We start from the raw sequence: 23,591 nt of genomic DNA, 5'->3' as shown, positions 1-23,591 counted from the left end.
GGAGGCTGGCCAACGAACGTCATGTACTGGCCAGGGCGACACTCTGGGGCAGGGAAGTGCTTTCAGGGGGGAAAACCTGCGAGATGGCAGAGAGTGACAGAAATGCCAGTGTAAACAAGCAAGTCTTCTGGCATGAGGGCTTGGGTGTTCGAGGCGGATGGCGTGGGGCTTTGTTCCTGGCCAGTTGTGCAGTCTGGGTAAGTGGCTTTACTGTCAGGATTAGCTGTAGGAAACAAAAACCGTCTAGTGGTTTCTAAGGAAAAAGAGACTTTGTACAGGGAATTGAGTGCTTACAAAATCGTCTGAAGGCTGTTGAGGAGTGAGGGGTTCTAGACCGGGTCTCCGGGAGCGTTTAAAGAGTAGCTGGGATTTGTTTCGATCAAGTATGGTGAGACATACGGGCATAGAAGGGACTGTCATGGAGGAAAAAGCGTGTTATCGTCACAGAGCCCTGCAGCTCGCTATGCGGGGCCACAGAGGGAAGTGTCTGGGTCCGTAGGGAGGTAGAGTGAGCAAGCGGAAGTGTGGACAAGAACCCTTCTCGTAGTTTGCAGGGAAGAAATGTGCTACAGGACAAGCAGGCTTGGGATTGGCTAGGGTGCATAATTTCAGCGGACTCTGGGGCATGGGTGCTGACCCTTGTTTGTACCTGGCCCTCTGGTGATTAAGTCAGGTAGATTGTGGCTGAGGTGAGACCTTATTGAGAAGGTGGTTGTGGTAGGGGCTCTGGATTGGTTGGTTTGCACAGGAAAGACTTTTTTTTTTACAAGTCAGCCATTTCATATCTCCAGGAATTAGCTATCCTGGGAGGAATGGTCCTCCAGGGCCACGATGTCAAAGCATCAGGAACACAGAATAGAATGATTTAATTAATACAGGAGGGCTTGCTTTATTTCTGTAGAACTGACTGATTGGATGAGGAACGGCTTCTGTAACCTTCTGGAAGGCAAGGAAACAGAAGGCCGCAAGGAAACTCCTGAGCCCAAGAGAGTGAAGAAACCAAGAGTTGGATGCTCAACTGACTGAGCCACCCAGGTGCCCCCCAAAAGACAGACTCTTAAATACTGAGAACAAGTTGGTGGTTGACAGAGGCGAGGTGGGTGAGGGGGTGGGTGAAATAGGTGAACAGATCAAGAGTACATTTATCATTATGAGCACTGAGTAACGTATAGAATCATATTTACCCCTGAAAGTATAACAGTGTATGCTAATTATACCTGAATAAAAAAATAAAAGTAAAGGGAAGATACACGAATAGAAAAAAATTAAGGCCTATATTTTAAAAATCACATAAGGGAGGGGCACCTGGGTGGCTCAGTCGGTTAAGCGTCCGACTTCGGCTCAGGTCACGATCTCCTGCTTTGTGAGTTCGAGCCCCACGTCGGGGTCTGTGCTGACAGCTCGGAGCCTGGAGCCTGCTTCGGATTCTGTGTCTCCTTCTTTCTCTGCCCCTCCCCCACTTGTGCTCTGTCTCTCTCTATCAAAAGTAAATAAACGTAAAAAAAATTTAAAAATCACATAAGGGAAAGAAATCAGAGTCTGATCACACATGCGTGATCACTCAGCAGTCTGACCCATATGCATGCAGTTTCTGTAAACAGAAACTTCTTATATAAATAGTTTCATGTGATAGGGTTTTAGCCTGTTTTTCTTCACTCAGCAACATGCTGTAAACATTTTTCTAGGTCAAAAAAGACTTTATTACATTTTATGATATCTGCATGTAAATCCGTTATGTAGATGAACTACAATTTATTTAAACACTCCACATTCTCAGACATCATCTTAATTTGTGTTAGTATAAATACACTGTGATAAACATCACATGTTCTTAGAGTAAATTTTTAAGTTTTTTTTTAACGTTTTCATTTTATTTTTGAGAGCGAGAGAGACACAGTACGAGTTGGGGGAGGGGCAGAGAGAGGAGGGAGACACAGAATCCGAAGCAGGCTCCAGGCTCTGGGCTGTCAGCGGAGAGCCCAATGCGGGGCTCGAACCCACAGACGGTGAGATCGTGACCTGAGCGGAAGTCGGATGCCCAACCCACGGAGCCACCCAGGCGTCCCTAGAGTAAATTTTTAATGACAATGAAATAACGAATATTGGTTGAGTGGTTAGTAAGAGCCAGTGACTGAGTCCTTCACAAACGTCTGGATTCAGGAACTCTCAGAGAACCCCAGAAGGCAAGTCCTATAATCAGTCTCATTTTACAGGTAGAGCAACTGGTGTCGGATACAGGAAACGACTTGCCTGGTAAACAGCTAGTAAATGATCGAGGCTGCCTGGGTTTATCTGATTCTCGTTAATAATTTCTGATGCCTAAACATACCAAATCAGTTCCTGTATCTTTAATCCTTTCCATACCTTTTGTTAAAGAGCCCTCAAGAAAATTCATGCTAATCTATACTCCCCACTAAAAACGCAGGAAAGTGCTCACAACCCCCAACCACACTTGTGTTACAGTTCTTTGTAGTATGTGCGTTAATCTGATAGGCCAACAAATGGGCTCTTGTTTCGATTTGTAATTTTTTAAAGTTTATTTATTTACTTATTTATTTTGGGGGTGGGTGGGGGACAGAGAGAGAGGGAGAGAGAGAGAATCCCAAGCAGGCTCCACACTCAGCACGGAGCCTGACGCGGGGTTCCATCTCCCGATTGCAAGATCATGACCTGAGCTGAACTCAAGAGTCAGATGCTTAACCGACTGAGCCACCCAGGCGCCCTTCGATTTGTCATTTTTAAGTTACTTGAGAGATTGTCTATTTTGATACTTACTGGCTGTATGTATTTATTTTCTCAAGAATCGATTTTTCATGTGCCTGTGTTCTCTTTCAATGGGCCATTTATCTTCTTTGCACTGATTTGCTTAGCCATATCCCAGCTGTCATGTACTTTCCAAATGGTTTTCACACTTCATGCTTTTTTATTGACAATTCCATTGACAATTTCCATTATTTGTTCATTGAAATTCTAGGGTTGGACTTTGAAAGCAACCCCTTACTAACTCCTCTAGGCACGAGAGGGGGGCAATAGCCCCACAGACCAGAAAGCCGACCCAGCCTCAGAGGCGCCTCCTGAAATGCTTTAACGTCCATCCCTGCTTTTACTTTCTCTGAGATCCAATCCAGAGTCAATATCCAAATTCTCTGCCCTCTGTCACAGAAGGTCGGAAAACATGTCAGATATAGAAGGCCAGTAACAAAAATTTGGAGCTGAAATTTGGTGTAGAGAAAATAAATACTCTCTCTGCCTCTACCCCGCTAGTTCTCTCTCTCTCTCTCTCTCTCTCTCTCTCTCTCTCTCTCTCAAAAATGAAATTTGGAGGGGCGCCTGGGTGGCGCAGTCGGTTAAGCGTCCGACTTCAGCCAGGTCACGATCTCGCGGTCCGGGAGTTCGAGCCCCGCGTCGGGCTCTGGGCTGATGGCTCAGAGCCTGGGGCCTGTTTCCGATTCTGTGTCTCCCTCTCTCTCTGCCCCTCCCCCGTTCATGCTCTGTCTCTCTCTGTCCCAAAAATAAATAAACGTTGAAAAAAAAAAATGAAATTTGGAGCAGAATACAGCACACATCACAGCAGAGTCCTCCTCATTTATTTGCTAGCTGGTTTTTTTTCATTAAGATATTTCACATACTATAAAATTCCCCATTTAGAAAAGTGTCAATGTCAGTGGTTTTCATTATATTCCCAAGGCTGTACCACCCTCCCCACTTTCTAATTTCAGAAACTTCTCATGGCTCCAGAAACTCCATACCCATTAGTGGCCATTCCCCGAGCCCCCCAGTCCAGCCCTGGCAACCACTAATCGACTGTCTGTATGGATTAACCCATGCTGCACATTTCCTAGAAATGGAATCCTACATTCTGTGGTCTTTGGATTTTGCTTCTTTCACTTAGCCTAATGTTTTTCAGGTTCATCCACCTGTGCCTGGCACATGTCAGTACATCATTTCTTTTTTGTGGCTGAATAATATTCCATCCTATGCAATGCTGTCTATCCATTTAATATGGATGGACATTTGGCTGTTTCCAAATTTTGGCTGTTATGGAGAATGCTGCTATGAAAATCCATGTACAAGTTTTATTTTTTTAATTTTTTTTTGAGAGAGAGAGACAAAGTGTGAGTGGGGGAGGGCCAGAGAGAGAGGAAGCCACAGAATCTGGAGCAGGCTCCAGGCTCTGAGCTGTCAGCACAGAGCCTGACGTGGGGCTTGAACTCACAGACTATGAGATCATGACCTGAACCGAAGTCAGACGCTTGAAACAACTGAGCCACCCAGGCACCCCAAAACAGATCTTTATTTCTCAGTGTCTTATCTGTTTATTTATTTTTGAGAGAGAGAGAGAGAGAGAAAGCTTGTGAGAGGGGCAGATGAGCAGAGGGAGAGAGAGACAGAGAGACAGAGAGAGAGGGAATTGTAAGCAGTCTCCACACCTGGAGCCTGACATGGGGCTCAGTCTCATGACCTGAGCTGAAATCAAGAGTTTGACACTCGAACCAACTCAGCCATGCAGGTGCCCCTATTATTATTATTTTTTAGTGTTCATTTATTTTTTTTTTTGAGAGAGAGAGAGACAGAGCACGAGCGGGGGAGGGGCAGAGAGAGAGGGAGACACAGAATCCGAAGCAGGCTCCAGGCTCTGAGTTGTCAGCATAGAGCCCGACAAGGGGCTCGAACTCACGGACTATGAGATCATGACCTGAGCCGAAGTTGGAGGCTTCACTGACTAACCCACCCAGGTTTTCCCATGTACAGACCCATGTTTTCATTTCTCTTGTGTAGACGGCCAGTAGAGTTGCTGCACCATTGGGTAACTCCGTGTTTCATGTTCTGGGCACCTGTTAGACTGTTTTCCCCAACACCTGCACTATTTTTCGTTTGCACCAGCAACGTGCGAGGGGTCCGATTTCCCCACATCTCTGCCAACACTTATTCCTAAGGTTTATTTATTTTTGTAACAGCCATCCTCGTGGGAGAGACTTCTCTACTGGATGAACTCGGAGTCAGTTGAAATAAAGACAATCCTTTTGAGTGGGTTTTCAAGGGAACCAGCAGTCAGGTCAAACAATGACACGCTTTTGGGAATGACATTTTGGGAGAATTCCAGCTCCCTTCTGTTCCATCCAATACGGGGAACGTGGACTTACTTTTCAAGGCTACTGTTGAGCTGGAGAGTGGAGGACGGGACTGGAGGAAGTTAAAAACCAGAAACCACATGTTTAGGCAAAACTTTTGGATTTTTCAAACACCTTTTGACGGCTGCAACTGAAAACACTTGTGGATGAAAACCAACTGTGGGCCCCCGTTAGAACCTTGGGCGTAGACGGAGATGGGTTGATGGAATAGAAACGTTTTCAATTGTTTCAAGGCAGTAGAAACATTTTGTTAGATAGAGTTGCCTTCAGTCCTGGGGCGCCTGGGTGGCTCAGTCCATTAAGTGTCCGATTTAAGCTCAGGTCACGGATCTCGTGTTTTGTGAGTTCGAGCCCTGCATGGGGCTCTGTGCTGACAGCTCAGAGCCTGGAGCCTGCTTTGGATTCTGTGTCTCCCTCTCTCTCTGCCCCTCCCCCTCTTGTGCTCTGTCTCTCTTCTGTCAAAAATAAATCAACATTAAAATTTTTTTTTAATATGGAATTTATTGTCAACTTGTTGTCCATACAACACCCAGTGCTCATTCCAACAGGGGCCCTCCTCAACACCCATCACCCACCCTCCCTTCCCTCCTACCCCCCGCCCCCTGCCCATCAACCCTCAGTTTATTCTCAGTTTTTAAGAGTCTCTTAGGGTGTGGCTTGCTCCCTCTCTCTTTTTTTTTTTCCTTCCCCTCCCCCATGGTCTTCTGTTAAGTTTCTCAGGATCCACATAAGAGTGAAAACATATGGTATCTATCTTTCTCTGTATGGCTTATTTCACTTAGCATAACACCCTCCAGTTCCATCTATGTTGCTACAAAGGGCCATATTTCCTTCTTTCTCTTTGCCACGTAGTATTCCATCATGTATATAAACCACAATGTCTTTATCCATTCATCAGTTGATGGACATTAGGCTCTTTCCATAATTTGGCTATTGTTGAGAGTGCTGCTATAAACATTGGGGTACAGTGCCCCTATGCATCAGTACTCCTGTATCCCTTGGGTAAATTCCTAGCAGTGTTACTGCTGGGTCATCAGGTAGATCTATCTTTAATTTTTTGAGGAACCTCCACAGTGTTTTCCAGAGTGGCTGCACCAGTTTGCATTCCCACCAACAGTGCAAGAGGGTTCCCATTTCTCCACATCCTCGCCAGCATCTATAGTCTCCTGATTTGTTCATTTTGGCCACTCTGACTGGCGTGAGGTGATATCTGAGTGTGGTTTTGATTTGTATTTCCCCGATGAGGAGCGACGTTGAGCATCTTTTCATGTGCCTGTTGACCATCCGGATGTCTTCTTTAGAGAAGTGTCTATTCATGTTTTCTGCCCATTTCTTCACTGGGTTATTTGTTTTTCGGGTGTGGAGTTTGGTGAGCTCTTTATAGATTTTGGATACTAGCCCTTTGTCCGATATGTCATTTGAAAATATCTTTTCCCATTCCGTTGGTTGCCTTTTAGTTTTGTTGATTGTTCCCTTTGTAGTGCAGAAGCTTTTTATCTTCATGAGGTCCTGATAGTTCATTTTTGCTTTTAATTCCCTTGCCTTTGGAGATGTGTCGAGTAAGAAATTGCTTCGGCTGAGATCAGAGAGGTAAAAAAAAAAAAATTATTTTAAAGAATTTCAATCAGTACCAAGGGTGATATGTGAAATATTTCACAAACCAAAGGCACGGGCACCCACTCATTAGAACAGACTCAGGCCTCAGCTGTGCCAGTTGCTGCTGCCCTTGAGTGGCTGGACTGCGGGGACGTGACAGGGGGTCCAGGAGGGGTCCCTCCAGGAGCAGCCCCCAGGGGAGATCTGCCTGCCACAGATTCTCAGATGAGACTCTTGTGCCTGGACGTCCTGCACCACCCTCACTTCCTACAGGGGGAGGGGGGACCCAGAGCTCTGGAGAGGAGTTTAAAACATCCTGCTAGAGGATAAAGAATTGCCACCAGCTCCTGGGCCTCCTTTGCTTTGATCTCTTGGGGGTGTCCCTCTCACCCAATGGAGGGTGGGAAGGGAATTACTAGGGTCTCCTGGGGCATGGGGGCTCGGCTCTGGCACAGGGGTGGGGGATCTCTGGGGACCCTCCCATTCCCCTCCGCAAGGGTGGCTACCCCTTCTCGGGAACCTGCAGACCTGCTGTCCCCACTACTCCTCTGGGAAGGTCACGGGGTGTCCCAGGCAGGCTGCTGGGACAGAGGTGGGAACTTCTACCTGCCACCTTTGTTTCCGCATCCCCACCGCTTCCGTACCTCATGAGGGGGTGCTTCTGGGGAGGGGTGTCTCTGACATCACTACCTCTTCCAGCACTCCAGCCCCACCGGCAACTCCGCCCTCTTTGCGTGGGAGACGCTTTCTCCCTCCCCCCCCCCCCCATTGTGTGGTCTATAGCCTGGTTTTGCTGGGCGCCCAGGTCTCCTGGGTGGGTCCCTCTGAACCAGGTTCAGTCTCCCTGTGGGACAGAGCTGGCCGAGTTCCACGCTTCTGCCTCAGAAGGAAACATGGTCAACGTGAGCATCGATCTTTCTTGAAAACAGCCACATCTCGCCTCCCTTAAGGAAGGCGTATCCGTCCACTGTGTGTGTTGGACCCCGAGCCTGGAGAAGCAAAAGCCTTGGCATTATTGAAGTTTTACTCAGGAACCTCTGACTCCTGGCTGAGCCCCGTTTATACTGGGAGTCTCCTCAGCTGGCAACAGGCTCCTTAACTGTCGTTCATGATCAGCACCAGGCCTGGCAGGATTGTTTTCTCTGCTGCCGTTTTTCATTCAGCCTCAAAGGCATGGTCTTCGGGGTCAGCCAAGGTGGTTTGACATTTCCACAGCTGCTGAGTGATCCTAGGGGCTCGCGGGGTCTCTGTGGACCACAGACTCCTCAGTTATAAACCTGAGATAAGTCTTTCCTCTTTGCTGTGAGGGTCCAGATGGTGTGGGGCAAGTGCTCCGCCCTCTTGCAGGCGTTGAGTAGGTCATCAACAGAAGCGGGTTTCATTCTCTGCCCCCTTGGCTCCCTGTGCTCACCAACTGATGTCCCTGCCATCTGGAGGGGCCCCTAGTAGGGTACGATGCTCTGACCGTCCGCTGCTCTGCTGGCCCTGTCTGCGCCGTGGACAGGACCGTGATCCAACCGGCAAATATGGGCCCGGTGTGCGGAAACGCTACAGTTAGAGCCGAGTGGCATTGTGGGTCCCGGTGGGGTCTGGAGGCAGACTGCCCGGGTTCGAATCCTGCTCCTGCCTGCCCCTTACTGTACTCCTTTGAACCTGCGTCTCCTCTGTAAGGCTGAGTCTCACCTGCTGGGACTAGGCTGCAATGGTACCCAGTCAAAAAAAATATGTGCAGTGTGAACATCCCAGGGCTCTACTTTAGTAGATGTCCAGATGTGGTACAAAGCACCCACGAACCCAAACTGGCACTGTAGGGCATAACCTCTCGGGGCTGCTCCGAACGTCCCACAAGATAATGGCATGTGGGCTCCCGGGGAATTGTAAATGGCTATTTAAAAATAAAAGCTTGTTGCCTTTTGGTCAAAACAGCAGAAGAGGGAAAAGGGCCAACTCCAGGATGAAACCCAGGGCTTGGGAGTCTGCCTTGCGAGTCTGGACCGAGTTCATGAGTGCACAGAGAGAAGATTCTAATTCCCAGTTGGGATACTGTTTCCACACTGAGATGCAGCCTCGGCTTTTTGAATTGGGTCAGCAGCTTGCTAGGGGGGATGATCCTGCTGCCTAATTAAATAGTTGGAAGTAAAAGGACATGTGCAAAGTGGAGAAAGACTACTTCACTATCGGGTCATCTATGTTAAAGTGACAGCTAATTAATGCCATTTTAATTAGGGACTGACAGGAATTTAATTTGTAGTGGCAGTAGGGTGCTCTCTGCAGGGGTGTAGAGGGACACAGGTCAGAGCTGCAGGTCAGAGACCTAATTTGGGTGGATCTTGTCTCCATCACCAGCCACATCTGAGCACCCAGGTCAGGCTCTCCAACCTTTGCTGGTCTTCTTTTTCCTACGCTGAAAAATGAGTACAATTAAACCTATTTAACCATTAAACCATTAAACCCGGTAATTGATGGGAACCCACTGCAGAAAGTATTAAGTCCATCCCGTTGCCGCCATTTCTCTCGTCACCAGTCCAGGGGAGCCCAGCGTTACCAGAGAGGGGTGACGTCTGTCTCTGTGTTCCTTCATTCTTTGTTGACCACCATTTTCCAACAAGGACTTGAAGCGGGCCATAGAAACAGGGAGTACACACAGCATCATTCCAACAAATGCCCGAGTGGGTTTCAGGAGGCTGTTTCTTACAGGTGAGACAGTGCAGAAAAAGTGATTATTTGGGAATCTTCTTCCCACTTGCTGTGTTGAAGGAATGAATGAATGAATGAATGAATGGAAAACAATGAGTTGAGATTAGCTTTTAGTAACATTCCTTTGTACAGGATATAGACATATTTCATAAAGACTGTAGGTTTCGTTCCAGACCACTGCAGTAAAGTGAGTATCACAATAAAGCAAGTCAAACTATTATTATTTTTTTGGTTTCCCAATGCATACGAAAGTTCTATTTGCACTATGCTGTAGTTTATTAGGCGTGCAATTGCATTATGTCTAAAAAGTGTACATACCTTAATTCAAAAATATTTTATGTCTAAAAAATGCTAATATCATCTGAGCTTTCAGTTAAGTCATAATCACATCACCGTATCAAATACAGTCATGACGAAAACGTTTGAAAAAGTGCAAGGACTACCAAAATGTGACACAGAGACACAAAGCGAGCAAACACTGTTGGAGGAATGGCGCTGATAGGCTTGCTCCAGGCAGAATTGCCACGAACCTTCAATTTGCAAAAAGACACAGTATCCGTGAAGCAAAGTGCAGTCAAGCAAGGTACGTCTGCTCATACTGTTGCAGTCCATGATAACCAGTTGGATAACCTCTGCCTTCTAAGCGTAAGCCAGTCACAGAGGCATCATGGGAATGGCATCCCTTTTCTGTCTGCCATCATTGGCCATCACCTATATGATGAAGAAACTGACACTCCAAACGGACAGGAGCCAGGACTTTCATTAGGGTGAGTATCAGATCAAAGATCTGGTGAAGGGGCGCCTGGGTGGCTCAGTCAGTTAAGCATCCGCCTTCTGCTCAGGTCATGATCTCATAGTTTGTGAGTTCGAGCCCCGTGTCGGGCTCTGTGCTGACAGCTCGGAGACTGGAGCCTGCTTCGGATTCCGTGTCTCCGTCTCTCTCTGCCCCTGCCCCACTCGCGCTCTCTCTCAAAAATAAATAAACATTAAAAAAAAAAAAAAAGATCTGGTGAAGCATTAGTCCAACAGAATGGGAAAGAATCACTGGTAAAAACAAAGATGCTTTATTTCTGAACACGAAGAAAACTGAGCAGAGCCCTTTTGGGGGGAAGGGAATTTGGTATCCCGTCTAGACAGCATGGGGATCACTTCGTACCCAGTTGCTGCGTCCTCAGCCCGCCGGGGCAACGACAGTGAGGGGCAGTGAGAGAACGCTGAGCGCCACATCCCAGAGGCCGGTGTGGTTCATCAGACGCTCTGGGCGCCGTGGCTCCTGGTGCTGCGGGTCCCATCGCAGGTGACACATGTTCTGGACGACGCAGGGTTGTCCAAAGCCACTTAGGGAAACAGCCAGATGATGAGTTTAAAGAGGACCTCGGGGGAGCCTTTGTAATGACTATACAGTTGAAAAGACATTAAGAAAGCGAATTTCACGTGAAAAAAAAAATAACTCACCAAATGAGTTCCAACCTGAGTGCACCTGGAGAGCACTGTTGTTAGAAGAAACGAGTCCAGGGGCGCCTGGGTGGCGCAGTCGGTTAAGCGTCCGACTTCAGCCGGGTCACTATCTCGCGGTCCGTGAGTTCGAGCCCCGCATCAGGCTCTGGGCTGATGGCTCAGAGCCTGGAGCCTGTTTCCGATTCTGTGTCTCCCTCTCTCTGCCCCTCCCCCGTTCATGCTCTGTCTCTCTCTGTCCCAAAAATAAATAAACGTTGAAAAAAAAAAATTAAAAAAAAAAAAAAAAAAAAGAAACGAGTCCTGGGAAGAAGGGCCGCCGGGCATCTGAGCATCCCTGCCCAGGGATAACCCTCTCTGTTATGGCCTGAATGTGTTCCCCCATCCCAAATTCATATGTCAAAATCCAACCTCCGAAGGTGGGGCCTTGGGGAGGTGATTAGGTCATGAGGGTAGAGCCCCATGAATGGGATTAGTGCCTGGCTTCGTCGGGGTTCTCCAGAAAAAGAGAACCAGTAGGAGATACATAGTTACCGGAAGACGAGGCCTACTCTGGGCTTTGGCTCACCTGGGAATGGAGGGCAGGAAGCCCCACAGTCTGGTCTGCGAGCTGGACAACCTGGGGAGCCGAGGGTATCATTCGGTCTGAGGCTGAGGCCGGAGGACTGAAGAAGTTGCTGGTTTTAAGTCCCCGAGGCTGAGGGCCCAAAAGAACCAGGAGCTCCGGGCTCTGAGGGTGAGAGAAAACGGACACCGAAGCTCAGGGACAGAGAATTCACAGAGAATTCACCCTTCCTTCACTGTTTTGTCCCAGTTGGGTTCTGCGTGGATTAGGTGATGCCCATCCACATCTGTCCTCAGCCCACTGAACCAAACACTGATGGCTTCCAGAAAGGCCCTCACAGACACGCCAGAAATAATGCTTTCCCAGCTACCTGGGTCCCAGAGCCCAGCCAGGCTGACGAGTGAAATGGACCATGACAGTTCCCTTATCAGCAGGCAGCAGAGAACTTGCTTTCTCTCCCTCTGCGCTCCACCATGCCAGGACACGAGAAGCCGGCCATCCGCAAACCAGGAAGAGGGTGCTCACCAGTTATCGGGCCTGCCGACACTTGCAGCCTCCTGAACTCCAGTCTGTGGTGTTGATTATGGCGCCCTCACTAAGTCACTCCCTCAAGAGGCTCTCCTGGAGCCTGGCAGCCAAGGTCCTCTGTGGCAGGCAGGGCTCAACCAACTTTCCCAGCGAGCCTCCTTCCACACATCCCAGAGCTCAGCTGGCGTGGTGCCGGGCACACGCACACTTTCCCTGCTCCGACCTCCTCTCTCTCACCGGGGCTCTCCCAGTCTTCACCTGCCTACACCCGGCCCACCCTTTAAGGTCTGAGGGTGACTGTTACATGTCTGCTTGATGTCTACCTCCCTCTTATCCTTTGCTAATAAGACCCTGACTTTGTTCAGGGCCAATATGTTCAGGCAGCTGACGCTGTTGGGTCTAAGCCAGTGTTTTTCAAACTATGGGACACGATCCATGGCAAGATTATGGACTCAATTTAATATGTAATGACTAGCGTTTAAAAAATATAAATAGAACTACCCTACGACCCAGCAATTGCACTACTAGGCGTTTATCCAAGGGATACAGGTGTGCTATTTTGAAGGGGCACATGCACCCCCATGTTTATAGCAGCACTTTCAACAATAGCCAAAGTATGGGAAGAGCCCTAATGCCCATCAACTAGTGAATGGATAAAGAAAACGTGGTATATATATATACAATGGAATACGATTCAGTGATCAAAAAGAATGAAATCTTGCCCTTTGCAGCAATGGAAGTAGGGTGTATTCTGCTAAATGAAATAAGTCAGTCAGAGAAAGATATCATACGATTTCACTCATATGTGGAATTTAAGAAACACAACAGATGAACACAGAGGAAGGGAAGGAAAAATAAGATAAAAACAGAGAGGGAGGCAAACCATAAGAGACTTTTAAATACGGAGAACAAACTGAGGGTTGCTAGAGGGGAGGCGGGTCGGGGGGGGGCGGTGGGCTCGATGGGGGATGGGCGTTAAGGAGGGCGCTTGTTGGGATGAGCACTGGGTGTCATATCTAAGTGGGGAATCACTAAATTCTACTCTTGAAACTATTACTACATTGTATGTTTTGAATTTAACTTGAATTTAAATAAGTTAAAAAATAGATATAGAGAGACAATATTTGAAAAAATCAGAGTAAAGATAGGCATTGTTTGGTAAAAGTTTACTTTTCAGGTATATATGTGTGTGTCCACTGGGTTTTGATATAAAATATATTATGGGTCTCCTTCCTATTTGGGTCTTCCTACTATGGGTCTCTATCCAAAATGTTGAAAAACGCGGGTCTAGGGCGATCAATAGGTTCTCAGGTCCCCATTTCTTTGTCCTATTTCCAGCTACCACTGAGAAGAAATATTAAAGATACAAATATGCATGTCACTAAAATGAAAAATATTTCATAAATATATTAAAAATATCTAATCAGACTCATAAAACTAGGTCCCCTTTTTAAACCACTTGTCAAATTGACCAGGGTAAGGACAGTCACCCGGCCCAGGGCTGGTGAGAGCGTTCATATACTCTGTGTCTCTGGAAGGTGATTTTGGAGCAACACATCAAAGGTGGTTTGGAGCCTTTGCCCAATTCCAGCTCTAGGAATGTATCCCAAAGAAATAACCAGACAAATGTACAACAAGAAGGAATTGATCAGATAAATTGTCATATGGCCGTACATGGAATTCTATGCACGCATTGAAAGTATTGTACACTGTTGACACGGAAAAATTCCCACCACGTGTAAAGGAAATGAAACATGCCGAAAATCAGCACGTAGAATGTCACCGACACATATTTACGTGTACAAACCCGTACCTGTGTGTATAGTCGCAGGAACAGTTGGAAAGAATATGCATCAAATTAAACGCTGAAATTCCTCCTTTCACCCCCACCTCTTTCTTAACGGCTTTCTGATTTTCCAACAATGAACACGTATTACTTGAGGATCAAAACTAATACAAGCTTCAAATGTGTGGCATTCGCCACTGTCCCAGCCAGGAAGGATATGCTCTCCCAATGCTCCCTCCTTAGTCTGGGGCCTGCAGTGCGAGGCGTGTTATGACCATGTGTTGAGTGACCTCGTGCCCTGTGTTGGGTGGGGAGTCCTGTCTGGACCAGGCACTACATCCAAGCAGCTGGAAACTCGGGGCCCTGATTTCCTGGTCAGCACATGGACATCTCGATCTCTATTGTACCCACCTTGCAGGGGTGAATAAGAAGCCAAGGAGAGACTATCTGAAAAGTGCCAAGCGTCACATAAATCTGCATTGTTTTGCCTCGTCATGATTCAGTAGGGAGAAAAAAGGTGATTCGCCAATAAAGAGAACGAGAACAGTCCATTCAGAATCCAAATTCTAAAAATAACACTCAGCCGCGCCAATCTGCGGAGCATCAGAATCATATGAGAGTCTGGGAAAGGTGAACCAAAGGAGGTCAGAGGGGGTGGAAAGTTCGTTAACTGCGCATGCTTTTGTTAGAGAACTCCTGGATGCAAGGGAAAAAGATCGTGTGTGTGTCGGGCTCCGTGCCTTGGTGACAAGCTGACATTCTGCCGTCACAGGGGCCGGGCTTTAAATCTCGGTCCCGTTCCTCTCCAGCTGGGTGACTTGAGAAAGGAGCCTCGTAGCCTCGGTTTCCACATCTGCAGAATGGTAGACTTACTATAGGTATTTCCCATCCCAGCTAGATGACAACCTATCAGGGGTGCAGGAGAAACCCATTATACTCACAAGGGAAAGTCATGTTCTTTCCTGCTGTGTTTTGCAATTAAAGATGGACAGAATCTGAAAGTGCATGGCTTTATTTCACCTGCCAACGGCTTCTTCCCTGCCTGGGTCCAAGGCGGGAGGGCTGAGCCCAGTTCCCTGCTACTCAGCATGGGCCCTCGCTGCTTCCTTCCACTATCTTCAGGAAACGTGGTTTCTGTCGCGGGCCAGGGAGCAGCCCGGCCTGCCCCGGGGAGTTATTTCTACAGAGCAGCACCTCCGGAGGCTGCTCATCACCACGCCCATCCAACGAGAAAGTCAGACAAAAGTGGATTTTGTGTCCGAGTGGAAGAAACGAGGGGATCAGGTCTAGGTGGAGCCCTCTGTTCTGTGACTGCATTGCCAGTGGAGGTTTAGAGGTTCCTGCAGAGGCGCCAATGGTTTGCCTATCCCGGGTGCAGACAGGGCCAGGTCAGTCTGGGGGACTCCGGGCCCGGCCCTGGTGTGATTCCAGGCCGGCCTGAGCCCAGTGAACTCCCTTCAAAACAGTACCGTCACCGGTCTCCCTGATTCCGCTCGTTAGCTGCTCTGCGACCCAGTCTCCACAAGGTCAGGGAAAAGCAACATCCTAACTCCTTCCCTGGCCCTCGGACCAGCAATACCCTAACTCCTGTCCCTGGGCTTGGACGGCCTCAACCCCCCACCCCCACCCCCCCCGTGGCCTCCGACTCTGCCCAACTTCCTTCTGCTGGTAGAATACACGCTGCTTGCTCTCATGCCAGCAGCTTTGAACTTGTGGCTGTCTGCCTCCATGACATTCCTTCTAGCTCAGGCTGCAGCTGACACAGAGGTCTTCCCGGACTGTCCAATTTCAAGAAAGCAAACCCACCCTTTCTTTTATTAAAAACATTTTTTTAATGTTTATTTAGTTTTGAGAGAGAAAGGGAGACAGAGCACAAGCGGGGGAGGGGCAGAGAGAGAGGGAGACACAGAATTGGAAGCAGGCTCCGGGCTCTGAGCTGTCAGCACAGGACCCGACACCAGACTGGAACTCACGAGCCGTGAGATCATGACCTGAGCCGAAGCTTAACCGACTGAGCCACCCAGACGCCCCAAGAATCTGCATTTCTAACGTCCCCGGGTGATGGATGCTGCAGGTTGGGGACCACACCTTGAGGGCCAATAATCTAGGCTACCAGGACTTGGGCGACGACAGTGAACAGCTTCGATTCGCACAGTGCTGCATCATTTACAAACCGAGTGTCAGACGCCCTCTCATTCCTCCCAACGACCCTGAGAAGTGCGTGTTATCAAGCCCGATCGACAGCTAAGCAGGTGTGCAGTGTCACGGAACAACCCTCTGACTCCAACCCCACGCAGTCGGTTGGCTCTCCCTGAACTTCCCAGAGGGGCAAACACCCAACATCCCAAAGGTCGCCACAGCCTACATCCTGTAGGTCCTGTTCCTCTGGCAGGAAGGACCGTGGTGGCCCCCTTAAGGGTCTCGTGGTTTCTGCTTCTCTCTCCTGTCACAAGCAGCAGAGAGCCCAGAGGTAGAGGGCACAGGCTTCTCCGGGAAGGGGTTCGGCTTTCTGCTCTATTATGCGCTACGCATGTGACCTTGGACAGGTTACCTAACTCTTTACGGTTTACAAGTAGCTTTTTGTTCCCCATTTATCCTCTCATTTGAGAATTCCCACGATCCAGTGTGAGATCCCAAGTAAGCCCCGTTGCCTGCAGGATCAAGTCCAAGACTCTTTGTAAGGCAAAGTTCTCCAGATCGAGCCCCTGCCTCCTTCTCCAACTGCCCCCTGGAGCGAAGCTGTTCCTTCTCGTATTCTAAGCGCGACAGTTGGCGCTCGACAGGCACTCAGACATGCACCCAGTGAGTGGACGCAGCCTGTGCTGTCATGTGTGCTTTCCTCCTTCGTCCGTGTCTGGCTTGCCCTTCCTTTCCTATCCATCTAATTCCTTCTCTCTTTTTAAGATAGTCTCCGTGCACATTCTCCACGAAGAGTCCCATGTTTATTCATCCAATGTTTATTGGCCACCGGCACGTGCCGGGAACCCTACAAGATAGACGCTAGGGCCCCAGCGGGACCTCATCTGAATGAGAAGCTCTGCGGCAGCCAGTCCCCATGTTTATGGTAGCACTTGACTCATGGGACTGTAACTGCCAAGTCAGTTCAACCATCTGTCTGCCCACTAGACCTTCAATGAGCTCTGTGATCAGCGCTTATCCACTTCTGTGCTTTCCACAGTGACTGTGCAATTAATACGTTAAATCAAGCCCTACGAGATATTTATGCATTTTTCTTCTATCTCACTTTATCTGGTTAATAACCTTGACATTGCAGCAATTTCCCAGTGTTTACATTCTTACATAGACACATCTAAGACGAAATGAGAATATACTTATTAAAAATAACGGCAGTTTCAAAAACGATTGCAGGCAAGCCACCCTTCAAGAGCTTAGACATTCTATAATTCCTGATCCAATCTTTTTTAAGAGGTGCCTCATGCACTCCAGGACCCCCCTCCCCCCACCACCCTTACCTTCCACTGCCAAAAAGAGAGTTGCAAGCTGACAGTGAAATATGTTGTGTGGATGCCTACCCCCCCCTTTTTTTTTCATTAAATATCAAACAACTTCAAATAAAACCTTACTACACGACGTCAAAACATGAGTTCTACTGACTTGTGCATATGTGTTAATGATCTTTTCTTACTGAAATTTAGGACAGCAAGGCCCACTGCTGAATATCAGGTGTTCCCTATACGCAGACTTTTCAGATCACGAAAACTCCCTTCGAATGCCAATTTCTTTAACCCCTTCCGCCTCAACTGTAGACGTTTCTACCGGATCAGATTCGACATAAGCGAAACCGTCCCAGATGTCTCCGGCACTCATGAATGCCACACATATCATGCTGAAGCAGAACACAGGGATATTTTGAGCAATCACTTGCACGGAACCATTTGCCTCAAACTGGCCCCAGATGATCATATTTTTGCCTCCACTTCTCCGTGCTGTTAGACTATCCTCATCATCTACTCTCCCAGTACACGATTTCCTGAGAGATAAGGGACAACGCATATCTGTTCGGTAGAGTATATGAGCAAACAGGACTTCGCAACTGATGAGCAAATTTAAAGTTGAGTTCGAGATGGCCAAGGGTGCTGGGAGAGCCACCTCTGAGTGAGGGGGACGTAGTCATCTTTATCTTTTCCCTACAAACAACAGAGTACATATGAGAATCCAGAGTGTTTTCAGAAGTGTGTGTTCTCGAGGTCTTAGACCTCACTCCATTTGTGTGAAGATCTCTAAATAGACCCTTCCAGATTGCTTAGTGTGTTAATTTGGGCTGTGACATTGACCTTCTGGATTCAGTGGCTTAGGAACAAAGGCATTTATTTCTCTCTCATGTATGGTCTAAGCTGAGTGTTCCTAGTGGACAGGCGGCTCTGCTCCACAGAGGTATTCAGGGGCCCGGAATCCGTCCCTCCCGTGGCTCTGCCGTCCTGTGGGCACCGTGTTGACCTGCTAGGTTGGGGCAAAGTCACACCTTCTCTGGGTTCCAGTCGGTGGGAAGGGAAGAGAAGGTGGGGGGAGTCCATAATGGCACATATCCCTTGACTTACATCCCTTGGTGAGAACACCACTAGGCCCCAAGTAACAGCAAGAAGGACTTGGGATTGTAGTCCCCAACTGCCGCCAGCTACGTGCCCAGCTGTAACTCTGTGTCCATGGAGCAGAACAGATTCTGATGGAAATTGGCAGTCTTCAGTATTAAAAAAAAAAAAAAAAAGTATTTTCTTACTTGTTTTATAGAAGTACTGTGAAACCGCTACATAATTCTCTTACTTTACACGAATACAGTAGGAAAACAAGTCAGACTGCCATGAAGTGTTAAAGAACTAGATTTGTTTTAGACCTGACATAAACCTGAAAGATCCTCTCCCTGGTCACTAGGCCGTGTGTCTCCAGCAGATGTTATCCCGCTGACGTGTTTGCTCTCACCCTTTCCCAGAAGAGCAAGAGCCTTGCTCAGGGCTGATCCCAGCATCTAGAACAGTCCTTGACACATAGAAGGTGTGGATAAATCTCTGTTGAAAGAATAGATAAATGAACCTGAAACATATCAAAATGTTGTCATTTTAAATTATTTTGTGAATCTATAGCCTCCTCTGCTGAGTTACCAGGGGTAGCAGAAACATTTTGGAGGATCTAATGAGAAGACATTTCTTCCAAGTACATGGATAATGGGTATGAGGTCTAAATGCTAGCCAAAGGACAGAGGTGCAAGGCACAAAGAAAATTTGGACAAGCTCCTGAATGACCCTTGGTTGTTCCACTTCTGTTCTAAAGGAAAAGCTCATTAGAGTGACCTATGTTGTGTCTTAATTTAAAAAAAAAAAAAAAACCGAAGTACTGTCTTGAACTTGACTCCCAGATGTGAAAAACACATTGTGTGACATTCAAAACACCTGCAAAATGCAAGTATCTTCATCGGCTGAGAGATATTAAACAATCTATGATCAAGTACCAGCCTTTTTTTTTTTTTTTTTTCAGGATAAAAATCAAACATTTTGCCACCATTAAGACCAAAAGAAGAATTCAAATTAAGACAATCCTGTCACTTGTCAATTAGAAGTAAATTCTTATTACAGAGTGGGAAATTTATGCCAGCAAATATAGCAACAAACCTTATTAAAATAAATTCAGTGACCTTTTTAAAAAAGATTACAAAATTGAATTTATTGAGTTTCACACAAGATGCACTTATAAAATTAGTATTGAATGCCATTTTAGCAGAAGAAATGAACATCATTCCCAACTCCCAATATATCCTGCAAAGGAAATGAAATCTTCCGAAAATGACAGCACAATAATAACAGGCTAATTCAAGCTGAGTGGAAGGATATACCCAAATCATATTCTTGCACGGATCAGGGCTACATTTGGCAAAGTTCCCCCCCAAACTATTCCATTCACATGGACACTGTTCCTTTTGGTGGTGAAGAGGGGATAGAAAAAAAGTAGAATTCTCAAATGGGGCTTCATTGAAACATACACAAAAGTCTTTTCATTTTTAACTTAAAATACTTCCTGGTTTCACCAAAGTATTTCAGGAGGACTTTCTTTTCTACCCTATGTGAACATTAACCTTCAGATTTCCTTAGCTGATGCAAAACATTAAAATCCACTTCCATATTTCTCATGAAGAAGCCAAACGTTAAAGCTTGCTTTACATTTCACCCAGGAAATAGAGAAATCCCCTAAAATTACTTTCTGCAGGTCACATGCCTGAAATACCAGCACAACAGCTGAACTTCCAAATGAAAACATCAAAGGAAATGATAGTGAACAGTAGAACATCTGGACATTCTGAAATGAGACGCTGTAAAATTTTTATAAAAATGCAGAAAGGTTCCAAGAGATAAAACTGGTGGGGAATAACTTGTCCTCTGCTGTAGGCCACAAACTAGTAGTTAAACAGAAATGGAATCTTGATCTCAAACAAAACCAAGAAGCACCTTTGGCTGCTGTTCCCAGCGCCCAGACACAAAGGTCTCCCCACACAGACAGTGGCCCACAGGCCCCGAGCCCACGGGCACCCCCAGCTCGGGCACACCCACGGACACTCCAGTCAGAAAGACTGACGCGTTTTTTAAGCCCAAGCAAGATGCTGCCCAAACCGCTTAGAATATTTACTTTAAAACGGTCACTTTAAAAACTCAGTTCAAGTGGACACCTTAAAAACCTTCGGGTTTTATACAGTGACAATCCTGCAGCCCACTCGACATCCGATCCTTTTAACTGTAACAATTTGTGAAGCAATTAGTTTTAAAGCGAAACCGGTTAACGATACATGAAAGTTAACACTGCTCTGCCTTTTCAGTATAAAAAGTGCCTTTTCGTAAGGGTATTTCTATTCTCTCCATTGCAATTGAACAACGCACAGCTCACATTTTGCTTTAAAGAGGAAACTGGAAAATCATGAAACGTTTTCTCTGTGATGCAGAACTTTCATTAATGAATATTTTGTAAATAAACAAACTGGCTTAGGGTTTCTTCCTATAAAATGCTACTATTCACCATGAATTATTTTAGGTAGCCTTTTATTCTGATTAATTCAGATACATCTTCAAGGATTATTCTGGTGGTAAGAACATTTATCTTGACTTAAGTTTTAACCTTTTTTTTTTTTTTTTTTTTTAATGCTTTGGCAGATGAAGTCAAGTCTGAAACCTGTTTGTGAAAACAGTATGAGCTGGAAAGGTAATGTCATGGCAGAAGCTTCACAGTTTTCCAGGTGTATCCTTGTATGGAAGAGGCCTCGAGGGAGAATTCGAGGTTCTGGAAGCGCGGACGGATACGGCAAAGTGATTGGGAGGTGGCCCCCGTGAGGCCCAGAAGTGACTGCCCTCTGCCAAGCCGGGGGCTCCTCCTCACCCGTCAGGTTCCAGAGTCCAGGCTGGAGGTCGCTGCTGTTCTGTGACCTGACCTTCAGCCAGACCACGTCACCGGAAGAAAGATATTAAGATTCGCTTTCCATTAATAATTTAAGTTTTTAAATAAATATTTAAGTGCCAGTTTTCGCATCTGTCCATCCCAGTAGCAGAGCGTCTCCTGCCCCAGGACTTGGCTGCAGAGCTCAGTCGATTCGGTTTCCACAGATTGTGAACCTGTCTACCTCCAGCAAATCTTTCTTTGAGGATCTGTGCTTTAATTCAGAGCTTTCCTGTGTTATGTCCTTCTCATCACCATCTGGAGTCGTCAGAAACTGATCAGAACTGCTCGTGACAAGTAAGGGTATGACGTTTTCTTTCGGATGAACAGGCTGGCTGGTGACCGAAGCAGACAAGTTTTCTTCTGTGGAAAAAGAGATGCCGTTGGTTAGAAAAGGATTTCCCCTCAATTTATAATAAATACAAGCATACCAACAGAGTGGCAGTGAGAAAAGGTGTCCCCCACTCATCTTCTAGGTAGAGCGAGTGATAACCGAACAGCATGTGGCATGTCAGCGGCCATGGTTTATCATGAAACTCAGCGGCTATGCCATTTCTGTTTGCTCAATAAAATTCTACAGAAGGGCTGTTATGTGGATCCCGAGAAACTCAACAGAAGACCAGCGGGGAGGAGAAGCGGAGAAAAAAAAAGTTACAGAGAGTGAAGGAGGCAAACCGTAAGAGACTCTTAAATACTGAGAATAAACTGAGGGTTGATGGACGGGTGGGGGGAGGGAAAGTGGGTGATGGGCACTGAGGAGGGCACCTGTTGGGAGGAGCACTGGGTGTTGTATGGAAATCAATTTGACAATAAGTTCCACATTAAAAAAAAATTCCACAGAGGGATATTATGTGGATAGCATCACACAAATAATACCACCACCTGACTTTGGTATCAGAACTCCTCTCTAACAAACTCCCTCCTGCATAACCAGGTCCTAATATGGTTGTTGCTTCAACAGTTAACACTGGCTCCTACGCTCAAGACGTCAAGGAGAAGCAGACTCTAACACATCCTACCTCTCCTGGGTACTGGCACCAGCCCTTTCTTTGTCCCCCCTGCCCAGGACAAAAATCAAACATTCTGCCACCATTAAGACCCAAAGAAGAATTCAAATTAGACAGTCCTGTCACTTGTCAATTAGAAGTAAATTCTTATTACAGAGTGGGCAATTTGTGAAATGAGGCGCTGCAAAATTTAGCTCCACTCAGCAGTTCACCTGCGGGAAGTCCAAAACAGGGAGAAACAGACCGACCGACAAGACCCAAATGTGTACTCTGGGTCACGGGAGTCCTGGAACCTGGCTTGCGGGACCTGCAGCCACCGATCTCTGCATCACACATTCAGTCCTTAGGAGAGCAGCTTCATCGAGGTAAGAATGACAGCACGTGAGGTGAACATACTTAAGATGAATAATCTGATGGGTGTGGACACACGCATACATCTGTACAAACCACCGCCACGATCGACCATGAACACGGAGTCTATTTTCTTGCCCTCCCTGCTGCCCCCACCCCCACTGCTGTCCTTTGCTTCTTTAAGAACATGACGAACATACGACGCTTGTTTTGAGAGCTGGCCCCTCTTTTCATCCTTGAATTAAACCTGAGCCACCTGACTTACAACACCTTCCTCAACAGTGTCTGTCTGGCCTGTGGTCTCCTGATCTCCAAAACACCCTACATGGACACTCACACTCTCGTCCCAAATGCACTTCTTAGTACGTGGCTCTGGAGCCAATGGCCTCGAACTGAGGTGTGCACTTACAGATTTCACCTCCTGCGTCCCCCATCAGACTGGACTCCCGACTGCATGACCGACACTCATCTGTCAATGTGCGGAAGGTGCCTAGCAGGACAGAATGCGTGTTGGCCACTATGACTGACCCGGTCGAAACACACGCAATCCCGTGTTACTAAGAGTATTTACATGCTCTCTGTTATGACAAACATTATTTTCCGGTTGTTGTACAAGATTTCACTTTCCTCCTGGCTCCCTAGAAAGCACGCATGAGCACGGCACTCTGTTCAGCCTGGACTTGGGCCCTTCCCACAACAAACGCCGCACCCGGAATACTGAGCTGCTAGTTCCTGGCTGCTTTTCAGGCCTCTAGACTCGGCTCAGGCCGGTAGGTTTCTGAAGTGCCCTCTCCACCCATCTTCGCCTGGACCCACTTCTCATCCTTCGAAACTCAGCCCAGGCTTCACCACCTCCAGGAAGGGACCCCGTCCTGTCCCTTCCACACCTGTCTCCAACCCGCTCACGTGTCTGGATTATCCACTTTTACCATCTCCTCTGTCTGTGAGGCCCTGCGGCACGATTTATTTACCTGTGTATCTGCAGGATCCCATATCACCCGCACACAGTGGCTCCGTATATTTAAAGGTAAGTCAATGAACGC

At 47.1% G+C, this 23,591-nt stretch overlaps 1 protein-coding gene across 3 annotated transcripts in view; it reads right to left on the bottom strand.

Moving 5' to 3' along the window:
• Positions 1-19,407: 19,407 nt before the first annotated feature.
• The window catches only part of TAPT1 (transmembrane anterior posterior transformation 1), a 68,853-nt gene continuing 64,669 nt past the window's right edge, over positions 19,408-23,591 (bottom strand). For all 3 annotated transcript variants that reach the window (XM_045474465.1, XM_045474466.1, XM_045474464.1), the window contains one exon: positions 19,408-21,553. In XM_045474465.1, coding sequence (XP_045330421.1) covers positions 21,336-21,553 — 218 coding nt within the window. In that variant the 3' untranslated portion in view covers positions 19,408-21,335. The remainder of the gene's footprint in view (positions 21,554-23,591) is intronic.

Source organism: Leopardus geoffroyi, chromosome B1, assembly GCF_018350155.1.
Source record: "Leopardus geoffroyi isolate Oge1 chromosome B1, O.geoffroyi_Oge1_pat1.0, whole genome shotgun sequence".
Classification (NCBI taxonomy): Eukaryota; Metazoa; Chordata; class Mammalia; order Carnivora; family Felidae; genus Leopardus; species Leopardus geoffroyi.
The sequence above is the reverse complement of the archived record's forward strand: the minus strand, read 5'-3'. Positions and strand labels throughout refer to the sequence as shown.